This window comes from Mauremys mutica, chromosome 2 (assembly GCF_020497125.1).
Source record: "Mauremys mutica isolate MM-2020 ecotype Southern chromosome 2, ASM2049712v1, whole genome shotgun sequence".
Taxonomy (NCBI): Eukaryota; Metazoa; Chordata; order Testudines; family Geoemydidae; genus Mauremys; species Mauremys mutica.
In genome coordinates this window covers 248444499-248464519 of record NC_059073.1, presented here as the reverse complement: position 1 = coordinate 248464519, position 20021 = coordinate 248444499, and the positions used below count along the sequence as shown (strand labels likewise).

At 39.0% G+C, this 20021-nt stretch overlaps 1 protein-coding gene across 1 annotated transcript in view; it reads left to right on the top strand.

The window, feature by feature from the left end:
* Positions 1-20021, top strand: part of CASD1 (CAS1 domain containing 1) — a 72321-nt gene that overhangs the window by 24090 nt on the left and 28210 nt on the right. Inside the window, exons 2-7 of the mRNA XM_045008209.1 lie at positions 6841-6937; positions 7818-7938; positions 11823-11867; positions 13565-13627; positions 15053-15097; positions 19774-19897. Of these exons, the coding sequence (XP_044864144.1) occupies positions 6841-6937; positions 7818-7938; positions 11823-11867; positions 13565-13627; positions 15053-15097; positions 19774-19897 (495 nt within the window). The remainder of the gene's footprint in view (positions 1-6840; positions 6938-7817; positions 7939-11822; positions 11868-13564; positions 13628-15052; positions 15098-19773; positions 19898-20021) is intronic.

Genomic DNA, 20021 nt, shown 5'->3' with positions numbered 1-20021 from the left:
CTTTTACAGAGGGAGGGAGGGAGAGAGGAGGCCCTGACGACATGTTTTTTGCCCCATCGGGCACTGGGAGCTCAACCTAGAATTCCAATGGGCGGCGGAGACTGCGGGAACTGTGGGATAGCTACCACTGTGCAATGCTCCGAAAGTCGACGCTAGCCTCGGTACTGTGCACACACCCCGCCGACTTAATGCGCTTCGTGGGGACACACACAATCGACTGTATCATATCGATTTCTAAAAAATCGACTTCTATTCAATCGACCAAATTTCGTAATGTAGACATACCCTTAGTGAGCTAGTCTGCTTATGCCCACGCATGCTGCAATCATACTTCCTGATTGCAGTGTAGACATGTCCTAAAATCCAGGTGCTGGCTCAATTGCCTTAAAAATTGTTGTTCATTTTGGGGTTGTGAGGCAGGGGTAGTGGTCCAAATTTGGAGTCATTTGAGCAAGGGATTGCACAAATACTGTCCCTCCTTCTCCTCCTCCCCCCATCAAATGTTTACAAAATCACTTGGTTCTTAAAACATTTACTTGTCAACACCTGGAGCTCAAACTATGGATCTTATCTTCCCTGAACTGATCTTACATGCTCAGGATTTATCTCAGCACTGTAGCAAGTCTAGGCTTCTGTTGAAGCTAGGGCTCTGTTGTCATAGTAATTGGGTAGCTCAAGGTGACATGCTCCGGTCATTGAGCCTGAGCCATATGCAAACATTCTCAGTTTCAGCCCTACCCTCAGCAGTTTTCAAAAAAAATTGTGTTATGCACGTTAACTGCTTTCTTCCTGCATTCTGCTGGGGCTGTTTTTGGAAATTTTGCCCCTAGACCAAAGTTTCTGGTTTTAGAGACAACGTTTGTAAGTGCTCTAAAGTAGAAGTACATACTGTGAAGGAAACTAGCATTAATTAAATAGAGGAAGATGGAAGGCTAATAAGCACTTAGGATATGTCATTTTGGTCTTTGGCTGTTTCCTGAACAATAGGAGTGATTGTGAACAAAGAAAAGCTAGTTGGGTTATTTTTCAAGGGGTTAGGGATGTTGTGCATCGGTTAACATGAGTTGCTCATAACATTTTTAGATTTTTATATCTTTTTTTTGTATGTGTGCGCGCAAATCTAAGGAATATGGAGTATTGGGGCAGTGCAGGGAGTATGGGAGGTTGGGAGAGCTCTTGCCCGTTGCCATGCTTCATCCTTTAGGGTTGCACTGTGGCACAAGGGTCCAGCATACCCCTAAACTACTTTAACTAGCATAAACCACCCATATCCATACCCTGCATTTCTGTTTCCACTTTAAAACATGCCCCACTGACTCTTAGTTTTTGCACTGTTTCTGCATCCTCTGTCCAATTCCTCAGTCAGTAGGGCCTCCACTGATGCCTACCCCTCCATAGGGAGGAGGGTTGGGGAGGGAGGACCGGGCTATACCAGCAGAGAGATGAGGGATGAACAGATGATACAGGGACTCACTGAAAGTACAAACATCCATTCAGTGCCTTCTGTGACCAGTTTAATCATTGCCCAGGAGAGAGAGTCAGTGAATGGAAATGGCTGATCTGTGGAACATGGAAGTGTTGAGGTTTTTTTTTTTGTTTAACATGCATTATTAACTGCCCCAAATCTTTTTTTATGGAGAGTTAATGTTGTCAATCTGTCTCATGTTTTTCTGGGCCCATTCTGCCAGCCTACATCAGACGCTTGGTTACATTTCCAAATAAATGCCTCTGTGCTTTCTCCCATGCTATTCCTCACGCTTGGGAAGTACTCCCCATAAATATCTGCACAACTAATTCATTATTCTCCTTCCAAAACCTTCTCAGAACTCTCCTTTGCCATGATGCCTACAAAAAACACGACACTGGTTAGGGTGCCAGTGTCCTGGGACCACTGTCTGTCATGTTAACTAGATATTGTCTCGTGTCCTTTTACTCATCTGCCTATATGTATCCATCTGTTGTCTCTTGTCTCATACTTAGTCCCTTGCCTAAAAAGCTTACATTCTATCTTTTTGTTCTGTATTTGTACAGTGCCTAGCAGAATGAGGCCCTGGTCCAAGACTAGGGCTTCTAGGTGCTATGTTAATACAAATAATAAATAAAAATAATAGAATGTTGAGTTCAGCTGCATTCAAACCTCTGAAAACCAGGCAATACAGAATTAAGATACATACCACTAAACTAGGTGTAAATCAGGTGGATCATGACAGCAAGGATTTCTGGCTGGATTCCTCAATGTAACAAGCTCATGCATTTATCTGTGAATGCACTCTGCTGGGGGATGTTGAGTTTTACTGAATCAGTGGTGCAGGTGGTTTGTTATCCTAACCACCTACATCTGATAAACTATAGGAACCTTAGGAGCAGCCACGCCTTGAAAGAAGATATGAGTCAAACTTTTTACCTTGTGTTTAAATTTCTGTTTAATAAAACCAAATGCTATGAAGTGTGTGTGCGTTTGTGGACTGTGTTTAGAGCAGGGTGGGAAAGATGCACACATTTAGTAATACAAAAGCAGAAAAGCTTGGACAATTGTTTTTTTATGTATTCATGATGTATCTCCCATTAGTTTTCAGTGTCTACAAAGTTCAATTCTTTGTAGGAATATTTATGTTAATTGCAATGTACAGTGCTCTGAAATCCACCTTAAACATTGCCAAACTCATCCATTTCATCCTCTGCCACAACAACTTCACATTTAACAACAAATGCTTTGCCCAAATTATGGGAACAACCATGGATATTAGGATGGCTCCCCAATATGTCAGTCTCTTCTGGGGCCACCTTGAGGAAGAATTTATGGAAAAATACACCACAGAACCAATGATATACTTGAGATACATAGACGATATTTTCATCCTTTGGACGGATGACCTAAGCTCCCTTACAGATTTCCACCACAAATTTTAAACAACTACAACCCCTCTCTCAGACTCTCTAGAACATACCCACAGCAGCATCAACTTCCTGGACACCATAATCAGTTTAAAAAATGGTGTGCCACTGCACCCCATATTCTTTATAGTGATGATATGATATGGTTATAGCATGCAAGATAAGTCATGTGAGGTGTCATTGGAAAAGTTATGATTAGCTTAATATGATTATTCTATCTATGCATGTATCATTTTTGTATCTGAAGTTATGAATATTGATTGTGTATATGTATTTCAAATGTAGTTACACCTGGGTAGCGCCCACTAGACAGATGCTTTCAGTCTAGATAGGTGGTTGTGAAGGGCCTATTCAGGGCAATGAGCCATTAGGGAGAACAATAGGCCATAGGAGAAGTTTATCTCCCACCTGGTGAGCCTTCCTGAGAAGGCTACAGACAGCCCCTGGGTGATGGCTACTATGGCTTTGGCTACACTTACACTTCAAAGCGCTGCCGCGGCAGCGCTTTGAAGCGCTAAGTGTAGTCAAAGCGCCAGCGCTGGGAGAGAGCTCTCCCAGCGCTGTCCGTACTCCACCTCCCTGTGGGGAATAACGGACAGCGCTGGGAGCCGCGCTCCCAGCGCTGGGGCTTTGACCACACTGGCGCTTTACAGCGCCGCAATTTGCAGCGCTGGAGAGGGTGTGTTTTCACACCCTGCTGCAGCGCTGCAAATTTGTAAGTGTAGCCAAGCCCTCAGATTCTATAAGGACATGTGACCAGGCCACATGATGCTGGACTCCATCTTGGGATGTCAGTATTTTTCCACAGACTGGTCTGGGAACCAAGCTTTGGAACAAAGGGTTCCTGCCATATGCAAAAGCTATATAAGGCAGGGAGTCACATCATCTGTGGTTCTTCACTCCCCACATAAGAAGGCTCCTGGAAACACCTGAGGTCTGAAGGAGAGCCCTGTGAAGCTCAAAAGCGTGTCCCTTCCACCAATAGAATAAATTGGTCCAATAAACAATATTACATCACCAACCTTTTCTTTTTCTCCCTCTTTCTCTCTTATTCTGGGACCAACATTACTACAACTACACTGCAAAAAAAACATATTAGTGACATTTGTAGATTTCACATTTTGCAGGAAATACTGTGATATTCATGACAGAGTATATAGCAAAATGTTTGGGACTGAGCTATTATGTGACATGTATGTGATTTCCCCATCTAAAGCAAGTAGACATGAATTCATTTTGTTACCTATTTACAATATTAAATAGGTATGTGGGAGCTTATGATTTGAACTCATGGTACAAGGAAATAATCTTCCATTTGTATCTGAATTCGCTCATATGAGCTTTTTCTTTGATACTTTAAATTTTATAATTTAAATTTGATAATTTAAAACTTTCATAGGAATTCACTTATTTTGTCATGGCTGTACTAATGTGAGAGTGCATACACTGAGAATTTTATTAGTTAATCAATGTAATTTAATAAATGTTTTTGTTCAATCAAAAGGTTTCGCTGTCCTTTTGTATTCCTTTATTATTCTGCATCTTAAATATGTTTTTTTACAATTTGTATGTCATATAACCTTTACATATTTATACATATATCAAGAGTATCATTAATACTAAATTTAAAAACACTTTTTTTTTTTTAAATTAGAAGACTGGTAAGGTTGAAAATATCTCAAGTCTTCAACAACCAGGAAATATAATGCAAAAGTTTATTTTTTTAATTTTAGTTTTAATATTATTTTAAGTGGCATATTATTTTTCTGAAGAATATCCAGCAGTATACTATTTCAGAACAAAAGGGGGCATAGTTTAGATTGGGTGGGAGATGTAACTTGCATAGCACCAGAGAAGAAATGTATAGCATGAGTCATCATTTGACTGCATGCCTTAACTATTCATTTTTGAGGTAGAAGAGCTATTCTGTGAAAATCCTACTGTATTTTTGGGGTGGAGGGATGTAAGTTAGACTCCTTATATATACACTATCCATTTTAATTATTTATTATTTTTTTTATTAATATATATTCACCCAACACTGAAATACATGCAGCTATTCTGCAACGCTACCCTATATTGGGACCAATGAGTTGTTGTCTCAAAGTTGTACTTAGAAAACTGAAGATACAGGTTGGGGGAGTTACATCAAATTAAAAACAAACCTCGAGCAATTCTGTCGAATGAAAATTAGGGGAGGAAAAGAAAATGGGTCCATTCTGTATGCCACCACAGCTACATCATCGCCATGTGAATCTGCTGCTATCGGAGTAAAATACTCTGACAAGAAAATAGCCTTTCTTTATTCAGTGTGCTTATTTTTCCCTTCCTCTTCCACTGTCTCTTGTCTCAGTGCAGATCCTCAAGTGATCTGTGTTTAAGATCATATTAAGCAATTTCAGCACACCGTATCTCTTTCCTACAGGTTTTCCTGTAACTTAGTTATAGAAAATTACTGAAATAAATATTCCCTCTAGTTTTCTTCTCTCTAGTGCCATGCTATAAGAAACTAGTGTTCAGTTTGCTTTCCCGAAACTCTGCTCTCCACATAAAAATTCTATATGATTTTTCCATACTGTGAACCCAAGTCTAAGGTTTAAGCTATTAGAACAAAGTGTGGTGTACATATGTGAGAATTTTGTTAGTTACTGCAGAGGCTGCGATCTCGTCATACTTTTCAAGCTAAGCAGGATTTGGCTGGGTCAGTACATAGAACACCTCCAAAGAAATCCTAGGTTCTTCATGAAATGGTGGTGATTCATTAGGTAGCCTTCTCCTTGAGTCAGTGTTTGAGACACTACAGGTGGTGTCCGCTTTTGGATGAGATGCACAATTGAGGTTTAGGCTAGTGATAACCAAAAATCTCATAGTAGTCTTCTCAAGACTAAAATGGCTAATCCTGATGTCCAGAACAAATTTCAGTTCAGATAACTACATTTTTCTAGGGTGTAATGTTGCTGTGAACCGCTAAACAGCGGGTACATTTTACCCAATAGAGGACTGACTATAAACCAATGATTCCTAAATAGTTTGTAAAGCACTTTGGAATCATTCTGGATGAAGGTCTAGTGTCCATGAATATCATTTATTTTTTCTTTTTGGAGAGAAATTTCAGAACTACTTGTAACTTTTTCAATATTGATTCATTGGAAAAATATCTTGGCAACAGCAGCAAAATCTTTCCCTTTTCTTCAGGCCCAGGTATTCATAACAATTTTAAAGAGGCCTTATTTATTGGTTTCATACCTAAGATGTTAATTTACTTGAGCTTGAAGAACAAAAATCACCATCTCTGTATCTGACCCTTAGTTTGCAACTTTTAGACTGAAGGAGCTGACTGCAGTGCAGAATCGGAGGCTACGGAGAATTCCTATGTAAACCTCTTTCTGCTGAAACACTGAGATATAATTCCACCTGCTTTAAGGTGGTAATTACATTTTAAGCAAGCAGATACGAACAGATAATCCTGCACATTTCATTTTTAGACTTAGATTCTATATAAAATGCTCAAAGTATATGCTAAATCTTTACAGAAGAGCATTACATTAGAGTACTAGTATGTTAATCACTTCACCTTATGTTGTTATAATTGTAGGATGATAGGTGGCGCAGTAGATTGATGCTCTGTTCTTTTAACTCTGGAGGCCCAAGTATTAATCTAGTTCACTTCACAACCTGCTCCTTAGTAGAAATTATGTAATCATCACCATCTGGCTGCGGACAGAGGAATGTTTTCAGATAGAAGCGAGAGGCAATAAATGGCAAAATTACATGGAGAAGTTTGTGCGGGACCTCCTTACAGTATACTTGGCTCTAGTTAGTGCTAATGATTTCTTATCTTTTTGTGGTCCAAATATTTTTTTTAAAAAATAAAGTAGTTGATGGTTAAGATATTGCATGATACATTTTGTAGTTGGATTCTAATTCTAATGTAATTTTTTTAAGGCGATGATACATGTGAATATCTTCTCTCCAGTGGGAGATTTCTTGGGGAAAAAGTATGGCAGCCCCACAGTTGTATGATGCATAAATATAAAAATAGGTAAGGATATCACCTTATATTCTTTTATTTTTATTCTATTCTCTACAGGGGAAGGTAGTAAGAAATCTGTTTACTGGACTGCAGTCTTCTCTTTTGACTGTCTTGATGCTTGCATCTGATTGTTTTTAAATGGGTTATAGTGAAATACATAATTTATCAGAGATCAGAAAAGGACCCTCAGTGTAAGTCCTTTGTGGCAGATATTCTTTTCATTATGTGTCTAGAGTGCTTAGCATAATAGGATCGTGCTACTAAATATAAATAGATAAGAGTGGTAGTAATAATTTATACTGCACATTTTGTTTATTATGAAGAATTTAAAGATAGTTCAAGGTGCATCACATGTTTTATATATGGTTTCAAATTGTGATTTAAAGGTAAAATACGATTCTTGGTTATAATATCCCAAATAGTTAATGTATATTCCTTTTTTAGAATTTTTTAATAAGAAAATGTACTAAATAATGTTGAGAAATAAAAGTACCTATCACTTTTCTCTTCATTCACTTAATATAGAAACCGTGACAGATACCTTTATCACTCAAAATTATTCTGTTATTTAATAAAGTTATACAACTTCTCAGTCTTTATTTTTTTCAGCACCACCCAATGGTAAAGAGAGTCCTTTCATGCCTACAGTAATTTGTGTAATCAAATAATCAGGGTGGCTCTTTATTTCATACCTATCCCTTGTTATATGTAATGCATTCAGTATTTTTAAAAAACCAAACAATTTACCCTTCTTTAGAGTTAGATGTAATGTTTAGAATTTTCTGTATAACATTCAAGATTTCCTTTAAGGAATTATCAATTTCCTTCATTAAATTGATTCCTTAAATAATGTAATATGTTAATTTTGTAATGCTGTTTCTTTCTGCAGTGAAGCAAAAAACTGCCTCCTAGACAAACATATTGCATTTATAGGAGATTCCAGAATTCGCCAGTTGTTTTATTCTTTTGTAAAACTCATAAATCCTCAAGTCAAGGAAGAAGGAAACAAGGTAAGACTGTCTTTTTCCCTGCCAATTTGTCACTTAACTGTTAAAACTTTACTTAATTTCCAGGTTGAAAACACCAGAAACTGGGTTTTTTCTAAGGACTTTGATGTCTGCAATGGGCATTTGTTGGGAAATAATACTACTTGCTATCCTAACATTCAGGAAAGGGAACCATGTGGCATAGTTCTGCAGAGAAACAAATCAAGCACTCGATAGGGAGATTGGGTCCAAGCAATTGTCAGAGGGTGATAACAGGAATGTTTGGCATCCTGAGAAGTGAAGTGGGAAGTTTGCAGAGGGAGGGTTCAGCAGATGATAGTTTTCTTTCCTAGGCTATTCAACTAAGGTGGCTTGTCCAATGGCAACTAAGTGAGATGTGTTTTTCTGATGAGAAAAGATGGCTGTCACAGTGTGTGATGACTTGGAAATCTGTGGAATTTATGAATTCTCTGTGAGATTATGAACTCTCTCTATATATATGTACCAAGCTGCAAACTCTGTTTTGAATGTGGGACAAGGTGCCTTCTCAATGATCTCTTTACCTCCATATTACATTTTATGGACTGAAATGCCAAGGCATAGTGATGCAGGATTAACAATAGACAGTTGTTAAATTGGTATGATCCTCTATTCAAGTACAAACATCCTAGACAGTAAGATAATGTCTACCCCAAGAATTGGCTAGATGAGGAGGGGGTCACTTGGTAACAAAGTCATCTGGTATTGGGCTCTGGTCACCTGAGGAGGCTGATCAGGAGGTCACCTGACAGAGGGACTGGAAGGTTACAAAAGCTGCTCTGTTGGGAGTTCTTTGTTAATCTTTCACCAATTTAAGATGCGGGAGACAGCTGCAAGAACTGGATGAGGTTGAGACAGGTTCCTCCTGTCCATCTACCTATCTGAACATAGATGGCCCTCCAAGGGAAGAGTGAGCTACAGTGTGGGGCATTGTGTTCAGGATGTGTGGTGTTTTCTATATGATCTATATCCTCTATGTATTTGTCATGCTTAAGTAAAGAGCAATAACATGTTTGTATCTGTGTTATATGTTACACCTACCATGTGGCCCTTTGAAGAGGGGGAAACTAGAATGCTTACACCTTTGGAGTTCTGGGAAAGAGTATGTTTAAGCTTGGGGGGCGGGGGGAGCTGAGGAGTCAGCAGTGAGACCAGAGGGGCTAGGAAGCTGGGCCATATGGTTGCAGCCTAGACAGAAGATCTGTGCTCCAGAGATGTCCCTAGGGACCCAAAGACAGGGACAGTGGGCTTTGTTCAGACTTCAGAGGCTTAAAACACCCAGGGAACCAATGGCAGGGTCTCCTCATAGCAAGCTGATGAGCCACCAGTAGAGGGAGCCCAATCTGATCTATGCCAGTGTTTTGTTTTGTTCTTTTAGCCAATATTAATTCAAGTCTTGTTGTAAGTCATTTCTTGAAAGGTTAATTGCTGATTTAATCTGCACTGAAGTCCTGGATGCATTGACTGATATACAAGTCTGATTGGGGCTGAAATTAAAAATAGCTTTCTGCCTTGCCTTTCTTGTAAATGGCACTGAAATACAGTTGTGTGTTCATTTTCTGAAGATAAGTGAAGCACAGCTTGCTAAGTGGAGCCAGAGATAGACTATATCACTATAGTCTATCAGACAGCAAAATCATTAACTTCGTCTGCTGTTCAGGGTTTGTATTCAGCTTCAGGTCAGACTTGTTGTCAAGGCTGATTCCCCACTCTGGCACTTGGAGTGCAGAAGGTTGGGGCCCTCAAGGACTCTAAAAATTAATACTTACCACTCCAGGCTGATATTAAACTTCCAAGGTTACAGCTTTTCTCTGACCTTGGAGTGGTAGATGCTGCCACCACCCAAGTGCAGAATCCCTTTGAAACGCCAGGAAGGCGCACTTGGGAATTCCTTCCTGTGGGGTACCCTCAAACCCTTTCACCCCCCCACCCTTCTGGGGAAGAGCTGAGAGAGGGGGAAAAAGGAAATCAGCTGTTGCCACCAGCTAATTAAACAACATGTGCACAAACCTCTTAAGACACAAAAATCCACTTCTGTTCTTAAAAAAGGTAAACTTTATTAATTAAAAAAAAAAGAAAGAAAGAAAATACATCTGGGAATTTAGGTTTTTGCTAGATTTAAAAAAAAAAAAAACCCCTACAAGGATTAAGCATCAAGAATAGCTTTCTTGAGGTCCAGCTTAAAGGTTACAAGCAAAAGAAAAACACTTGTGGACTCCTCTGGGCTAACCCTAAGCCATAAATAAATAAAAATAGAGAAACCTAATTGTGTCTTCCTAGACATTTCCTGATCTACTTACATACCTGGGGTTCAAATGAGTAGTTGCCAGGTATGATACTGAGGATTTTTCATACCTGATCCCAAGCTTCTTACAGCATAACTGCAGCCCTGTCTGCCTTTTCCTGGAGAACAACCACAGACCCACAAAGGGGAGTCGTTTTTCAATTTTAGAAAGTTCTAGCCTTCCCATTGGCTCTTTTGGCTAGGTGTCCACTCACTTCCTTTTACCTATGCATAGCAATGAGACTTTTTAACCCTTTACAGGTAGAGCAATTAGAGAACAGCTACTAAGAGGGATTTTATAGCTGCTGGCTGGCTGGGTGTCCATAAAAGAGAGCTCACCCCTCCCCTTCATTTATCACACTTGTCAATTATTTAATACAACCAGGGTATTTAAATGCACTTTAGCGGTCTGTCTAGCAGGCAGTATGTAATTAAATTTCACTTGTCAAAACCAGATGTTTGGCTGATTGGATAACAGGAGTTTTCCTAGCCTGGGGGTTGGTGTTAGATAACTTGCCAGAGGTGGGGAGTAGTTTGGCAATTATGAGAGTTTGGTGGGGAGGAGTAGTTAGGTTAGTTCTGAGCTGGAAGACCTTTGTGTCAAATGCTTATGAAACTGATGGGGTAACAGTGCACTTAATAGACATTGGAAGATATCTGAAGTTTCAGGATTGCTGAATAGGGGGAATCACTGGCTTATGGAGAAAGAATGGGTATATTTGTCTACAGTACCTCAGCTCAGTTTGTGGAGGGAAAGTGTACTTGTCCTCTTTGTTTCAGGGATTTAAGCTGAAATAATATAACTCAGTTTAATGTTAAAGGAGTATTTGTGTCTACTGTAATTAAGGATGCCTAACTTATTCCATTCTAATCTCCTGTTTTCAGTCAATATGTTATGAATTACATATTCCAGGCTTGATTTCTGCCTGTGGTGATTTTATTTTTTTTCTGGAAACTTTGAGCAAAATTGGTTCAGCTGTTAGAGTACCAGGGGAGCAGGAAAGTAGGCATGCTATTGGTATAGACCAGGGAACTGTGAGAGGAAAATGTTTTTGTTTCTATTTCAGCCCTTTGAGAGGAATATTAAGGAAAATAGTGATGTCTAGAAAGGAAAGAGTTCAGACTTTTTGAATCATTTGGTAATAGAAAGCTATGATGTTCCCAGGAGCTGCTAGGGGAACATAGCACCATATGCCTGAGATACATTTCAAAGTTTTGCCAGCATAGCTATATCAGTTAGAAGCATGAAAAAATCAGTTACGCCAGCAACAAAAAACAACTTTTGCTAGTATATTTTATTTCCTCCAGGAAGTGGTATAAGCTGTACAGACAAAAGAACTATTTTTCTGGTATAAACTGTCTCCTCTAGGAGCTGTACCAGCAGACACTTTTTAGTGTAGATGAGGCCTTAGATGGGAGATGAATAGAGCCCTGTGTGGATACAAAACTTGTATCTGCACCCAATCCGCAAAAATGGTCCACGGATATCCGCAGATTTGCAGGGCTCTAGAGATGAGAAGGATCAGTATTTGAACATACACTACCTTCCAGTAGAACAAGTTTAACTTGTTTTTTATTTTGGCAGCATGGAAACATTCTTTTTGAAGATAAATCTGCATCAATTAAAGTGGTAAGTTTTTTGTGGTAATAAGCCCCAAGCTATAATAATCAATGTATAATTTTATATGCTCCCCCTATACTTCTGGTGAAAACAATTAAGGTCCTCTTTTCAGAGATACTGATCAGTCACAAATTAAACAGAAGTCAAAATCAGGATTGCAGGTGCTCAGCACCATTTATGATCGGACTCTTTCCCCCGCGGGGGCCCCCCCCCTTGAAGATTTGTATCTTAAAGTTTAGTGAAATCTGAGTAAGGTCCTTTGAGGTGTATGTGTTTTCCCCAATCATTTCCATTATCTTACAGGAGCTTTGGACTCAATAATAGTGACATGCAATATTAGTCCTCTCATCAGATCTCATAATTGGCCCTTCCAATGGACGTAGCTTGTGATACTTGGAGCAAGGAATGTGGTAAATGCAGATGAGCTTGTGCCACCCCAACCAATTCTCTGCCCTGGGTCCACTTTGATTGCAGTAACAGAGTGAGCCAAATGTATCACCAGTGTAGAAGGTTTTTTAAAAAAAACACTCTCTCTTTCTTTGTGGGTAGGTTTTGAGGAGAACTCTGTTCTCCTTCCCCATCCCCAGTGGTCTGGGAGTGTGGTCTTCCTCCCGCAAAGACCTCGTTACTTTCTTCCTACTCCTTTCCATATAATTCATCGAGAGAGTGCATGTTGAGTGGATTACTTAGGTCTTTGGAGGGAGCTATGATTTTAAAAGGATGGTCGGTGTTGTATTCTGGAGAGGAGAACTGTGTGTTAGACCAGTCTTTCTGCCTTCATTATAACATTTTCTTACAGTTCTTTGTCTTATATTTTCCCTTAGATATGACACTGTCTCCACTGTACTTTTTAGGAGACTGTAGTACCTCTTGAATGTGGAAGCAGAAACTACTTATGATGTCAGTAGCAGCTTGGGCCTTAAATAGAGAGGGAATAACATTAGCTGAAGTACAAATAAAGTTTTACATAAATCTTTTGGAATTAATTGAGAGATTTTATTTTTATTAAGGAGAATGATTTTAATAAAGTGCAAGTCATTAGCTCTTTTTGTTTCCCTCTGCTCTGTTTTTAGAAGCCGGTAATGCGAAATGCTAGTGCCAAATGTTAGGACTCAACATAGTTTGAAATCTGGAATATTAAGCTTTCAGAAAATTGGTTTTCTAGTTCAGAGATTTGCAAGATAGCTGTTGCTAAAAGATGTAGAGAATGAAGCTAAAAGTTAACTAGAATACACTGATGTGATCCTTTGTAAACCTTAAAACATTTGTTTCTGTCCTTGATATTATTGGAAAACTGAGACTCTGCTTCCAACTGGTTTAAATAAAATAAATAGAAATTAATGGAGATACCCTATCTGATTTTACCTCAGATCCCTAAGTGGCCCCCTCAAGGATTGAACTCACAACCCTGGGTTTAGCAGGCTAATGCTCAAACCACTTAGATATCCTTTCCCCCAAAGGCTTAGATTCTGTGTGAAATCTTGGCTCCACTGAAGTAAATGACAAAACTCCCATTTATTTTACCCTTTGTTCCTGGCTGATTAAGATATAAGATCTTTCATCTATGATTGGTCCATGAAATGAACCAAAATTTGGACCAGTGTAATTTTCCAAGTGCATTGCTTGCAGTTGATATACACATGCATTTTCTGAATGATGAGCTACTCTTAAATTTACTTACAGGTATTAATATATTCTTTTTACAGGATTTCCTGTGGTATCCAGAAGTTAATGGCTCTATGAAGCAACGTATCAAATCTTGGACTGAGGTGTGTTCTAAAAATATATTAGAAAATACCAACAGATTGAGGGACCTAGTCTCCTATTGTTCCATGTGCTGAACTCATATTGTGTACAAGTTCTGAATGTAGATAAAGGAGAATAATAATTTAAAAAATTAAGATCAAGTTGTACACTAAGAGCTCTAAAAAGATATAGTGTTACATCTATTATATCAACAGGATGTATTCACACAGTACGAGCTAACCCAAACTGCAAAAATTCACAATGTGGACTCAAAAGTTTAGAGCTCAAATGAAAGTCTCCAAAGAATCCCACAGCTCTGTAATATCTGGTGAACTCTTGCAAACTTGGAGGGGTGCATTGGATCTTATAATTATGCACTAGTTACACTTACTGTCTAATATGATTCTTGTTTCTATGCTATCCAGCATGTCAGGTGTTCTTTAAAATTGCTGGTTAACAAATTACTATACTTAACAAGTATAACAACTTGAACTTGTGTATCTCTTGATAATTAGTCAAGTTGTTCACAAATTGACTCTTACTAAAGAATAGTTGCCATTTCTGGGTTTCTTCCTTTGATGATTCTATGATGGCTCATTATGCCAGTCTCCACTCCCACTTGTTAAATTTTCAAACAAACATCTCTGTGCTTTTTCCCATGCTGCCCCTCAAGTTTGGGAGGAATTCCCTGTAAACATCTGTGAAGCTACCTCTCTATCCGCCTTCAAAACCTTCTTTAAAATTATCCTTTTCCATGATGACTACAAAACGGTTGACAGCAGTTAGGCTGCTGGTGTGCAGAGACCACTACCCATCATGCTGACTAATATTGTCTCATTGTTTTCTTGTTAACTCCGCCCCCCCCCGCCTCCTCCTGTCTCTTGTGTTAAATTTAGATTGTAAACGCTTTGGGGGCAGGAATTGTCTTTGTTCTGTGTTAGTACAGCACCTTGCATAGTGGGGTCCTGTCCATATATAGGACTCTTAGGCACAACAATATTACAAATAATAACATGATTATCACTTAATTATTTAGACAAATTTCTTTTTTTTTTATGGACATATATCTTCAGTCATTGGCCACTTCATAACAATAAATATGTCTAGAATATTTATTTCAGCTGCTATAATGCATGTTTGTGTGATTTAGCAATGCGTAGCATCTTATGAGTAGATGCCTGGATAGCTTTTAAAGAGAAAACTTAAATATTGCCTAACTCAATAAATGATTTTGAACATATGGAAACATAATGATACTTTTCACTTACACTGAACCTTACATCTGAGGATCTCACTGCTTTACAAATTCTTTAGCCTCACAAGACAGCTGAGATGTGATAAAATTGAGGCACAGGTGTTAAATAACTTGTGCAATAAATTGAATAATAGCTTTTAGTGATTTGTGAAGATATTTAGAAGACTAATCTCTCTTTTACTTTGTGTTTTAGGGTTCTATTGGAAAACCTCATGTAATTGTAGCAGGCGCTGCTACGGTAAGCTTTTCATGCAGTAGGCATTCTGGTGAGAATTTACAGGAGAATATGTATGCTTCTAGAAACGTGACAAGAGGAAGTAGTTACTTTTAATTTCAAAAGGGAAAACATACACTGATTGTCAATCTTCTATTCCAATTGTCTTGTTCTTGTTATAACCAATACTTTTAAAAATATCAGAGTAATATTTGGATATAGATGTATGGTGTACAGTAATATTTGCTTACCATTTCATTGTTAAAGATTGTGTTTTGGCTTGATGCATGGATGAAATGTAGAACAAATCCTATGAGAAGATAGCCCAGGTACTTCATAAACGATTTAAATATTTTTATTAATAATTTGGCCAACTGAATATCAAATTTTTAATGAATATTGTTTTCAAAAAAATATTGACCTTGATAATGGTCCTGTCTGCAAGGTTTTCCTTCCAGGAATCCATTCTTCTTACTTAATTTAAACTCTTCTATGCTCTGTCAACTGGTTGAATACCCCCTTCTGCTGCCAGGAGCCACCTAAGTATCTGTGGTTCCTGAGACTGTGAGTTTTGACATCCTGATTCAGGAATCTGAACCTCAGGGCAAGTCTACACTAGAGTGCTACATTATCACAGCAGCACTGATGCAGCTGCGCCACTATAGTGCATCTGGTGAAGACGCACTATGCCGATGGGAGAGTGTCTGCCACCGACATAGTGCGGGTATGTACAGTGCTTAGGTCACTGTAACTTGTGTCACTCAGGGGGTGGCGTTTTCACACCCCTGAGCAACGTAAGTTACATCATTTTACTTGGTAGTGTAGACTAATCCTCATTCTCTCCCCACTTCCAGTAGGAAGAAGAGTAGGGCCCTTCCCCCAATGCCAGGTATCAGCACCACTTCAGGAAATGGAGTAGTCTTCATCTGCCACCTTTAATGACATCATCCCGGTTAGCAAAAATACCTCAAATTAATGTAGAGGCTATACTTAGTTGCAATTCACCATGTTTTAATGATTGCCAACTAAGAAGAATCAGCCTTTCTTTAGGAAAATAACTGAAAAGTACAAATGCAAAACATGATTTAAATCATCAGTTTCAATCAAGGTTTCCTGTTTGCAGGTTTAAATCATGATTAAATTTGTCAGTTTAAACAGTTTGGTTTAAATCGGTCCACCCTGGCTCAAATTCAGGAGTAGTACACTGGAAACAAAATCTTTTGAGTGCTGCTCTTTGATCTGTGAATTTGGAGACAATACCTGTCTAGGAGTCCTGCTAATCTGTAAACCTCTGGACACCAAAAGTTTCCAAGAAGAGGTGATATATACATGTAGTCTGGTGTAGTCAAGAAGTTCACAAGAGCCATCTGTCAGCTGTCTGGAGTGGCTCACAAATGTGAATACCAGCATCAAGGCCGACTGTTACAAAGCAGGGCACAAACCCCAAACTGATTGTGATTCTATGCTTAAATTTCACCAGCTAAGTAAGTATCAAGCATGAACTCCTCAAAAACTATAACAGTCACAGACAGTCCCCTTGGCACTCCAGTCTATTTTACCACCCCAGGCAAGCCTTCCTTTGTGACAGATGGTGCCTTACACCAAAAATCAAAATGATATTCAGGCTACTCCGAGGCCCAAATGACCGGTCACTTTCCTTAAGTCAGTCGCATCTCAGAGCTCAAACCAAAAACAATGTGTGTAGCCAATGCTATAATAAACTAACAAGATTTATTAACTAAGGAAAATAAATGAGTTATTTACAAAATTAAAGCAGGTATACACACACACACACACACACACACACACACACACTCTCTCACGAGTTATAGTCCTTAGTTTCAGAAGACGATAGAAGCTGTTGTAATATGCAAGCTCTATATGTCCTTTAGGGCTAACCCAGGCTAAACAGTTTGGGGGCCCTTGCTTATGCTTAGAAGTCTTTGCCCTTCAGAGTTCAAGCAGCACAGGGAGAACAATTTCTTCTTGACTGGGATTTTTATTCCCTTCTCCCCAAAACTCAAGCTGATGGGATGAGTGTTTGTGCACTGTCTCCTCTTCATGGGTGTGGGGGGAGCAATCATCAAAGTCTTTTGTCCCCTGATGTTGCACAATAGCTTGCTGATGTCTATGGGCCTTGTTTCATTGGGCAAGAGATGACACCTCTTGTGGTAAACGAATATTTCATACATGTTAATGCATCTCTCCTGACTGTGGGGCTTTATAGTTTCAGAGCAAACACCTAAATATTACCTTATAACATGGGACATAGATATTATGTGTGAGATTAATGCATGCAACAACTTCCAAGAATTTCATACAATCTAAATACATTTTTATAAATCTAATACCTGTTTTAATAATATTAACACACAGATGAGCCAGACTGGTTTCCAGCTATGCATTTGTCAATGTTCAGTGAGGCCTGGGGGTCTTGACATGAGCTAGTACCTGGTCTGCCAGCATCACACCACACCATCTTGGGAGACTTCAGCATCCACACAGATGATAGCCTAAAACTCCTGTCTGAACTCTGTGCTTTTTGTTTCTCATAAGTTTTCTTAGAAATCTCTCTTTCACACACAGACACCAATACCCCAGACAAATAGTAAGGCCTGGTCTACACTTAAAATTTAGATTGACATAACTGTGTTGCTCAGGGGTGTGAAAAAAATCACACCCCTGAGAACCATGGCTGGGCTGACCTAATCCCTGGTGTAGAAGCAACCAGGGAAGAAAGCTTCCATTGACCTAGTTACTGCTGCTTGGGGAGATGGATTAGCTACAGCAACGGAAGAACCCCTTCCATCATTTTAGGAAACAGTTATGCTGCAGTACTGAAACAGCATAGCTACAGTGCGGTAGGTGAGCCTTTATAGCACCTGTATTGTAGGCATGGCCTAGGGCTGGGCACTAACATGAGAAACTCAAGAATAGCCCCCAGTCCTGATTGCACCGTGTCCTACCCCACATAGAAATGAAAACTCCCTGATATAAGATGAAAAAAATCACCACCATAGTCTACTCCTGAAAATCAAGTTCCAAAATGTATTTAAAAGAAAACTCTACCCAGTCAAGAACTAGAAGAACCAGTGAAGCACAACTATTGTTCCCTGACTACTGCTTATAGATAGTCCAGTACCAAAATGCCCCCTTCTAGCTAACTGCAATCAAGGGCATCACCTTTGACTTCGAACTTTGCCTTTGTGGATATGAAAGAGAAAAATGAGCCAGCAATACACAGATGACACTCAGTTCTCTGTCCTTTATCTCATATTAAACAACACCATCTTCAAGTTGGTCAAAGTTGAACTTGTACAAGACTGAAGTAATACTCATAGGTTTCTGAAGCACTTTCCTATTTCTGCTGCCTATGCCCCCTCGCCACTACCAAGCATGTCTGCCCTCACATTAAGTTGTTCTGCCGCCTTTGGGTCCATGGGATTCCTCAGCATTATTTGATGCTGAAGTACTGATGGTAGCAGAAATTCCCATTTCTGGCCAGAATACTGTGCCCCTTCTTGGGTTTAGCAAAAGTATCTGTTTTGATATTCAGGTTCTCTATCGGATTGGGCATAGCTTCTGAATAATTTGTTTCTCGCTCCAAGATTATGACCTCTCACAATAGCTACTTTCCACTGAAATAATGAAATGGTTGACCCGCTGGAACAGTCTTGAGTGTGTGGAAGAAAGACCTTTCATAGGAAATGGACCTAGATCATGTAATTCATTCCCACAAAACATTACAATGGCTACAGGCCTCACCATGTTCAGGCTAATACAAAACTCATGTTTTTGGCTCTGCATTCCTTCTGTAATGTCAACACAAACACACACAGAACAATAATTTAAAGAATTTCCTAAGCTATTTCTATTACAGGCTGGGAAGGAAGACAGAGAAAGATTTGTTGTTGTAATTTCTTAATATTTGGGACGCACTTGGATACATAAATGTTCCCCTTCACCGTACTTAAATAGATACCACCACAAATCTTCATAGCTGTTTCTGGTACACCTCTACCCCGATATAACGCTGTCCTCGGAAGCCAAAAAATCTTACCGCGTTATAGGTGAAATCGCGTTGTATCGAACTTGCTTTGATCCGCTGGAGCGCGCAGCCCTGCCCCCCCAGAGCGCTGCTTTACTGCGTTATATCCAAATTCGTGTTATATTGGGGTAGAGGTGTATAGTACTGTTTTTCAGGTACTTTCTTTTTCCGAAACTGTCCATTAAATGAATGAATACACTAACAAACTTAAAACCCTGTAGGCTTTGCTCATACAAACCTCTGCTTCAAGTCAATGAGAGTTTTGCTTGAATAAAGTCTACAGGATTTGACCCTAAATCTTGTCTCTATATGTTACTGCTACCTTAATACTATTCCATCAAGTCATTGAGTTTCTAATCAAATTTGTATCAGAACAATTTTTGAGCAGACAAATGCCACCCTTATGTTAAACAGTTGCAACGTATATCTTTGTACTCTTTATGATAATAGTTCATTCTTCTCTTATGCGCCTAGCCTGTCAAACCAACAAATGTTTTTAATGCTATAAAAATTATTAAAATATTTAAGAAATAAACAGGCTCTAGAATAGTATTGAAAATAGCTGCTAATGATGGAGTGGAATCAGTAAAGTTTTATGATTGTATATACTTTAGAAATAAAGAATCTGAATTTTTTTTATTTAATCTTCTAGTGGTCTATCAAGATTCACAATGGCAGCAATGAAGCCCTCACGCAATATAAAATCAATATCACTTCAATAGCGCCTCTTTTGGAAAAATTAGCAGAGAGTAGTGATGTATACTGGGTCTTACAAGGTAAAATACAGTAGATAACTATAATTTGTGCAGTAATCGTCTGATTTGAATCAATTTTGCAGGCTGTGGAGGACTAAACCATCTTTCACTGCCTTGCTTTGCCCCGAGGTTGTTCATAAGTAGT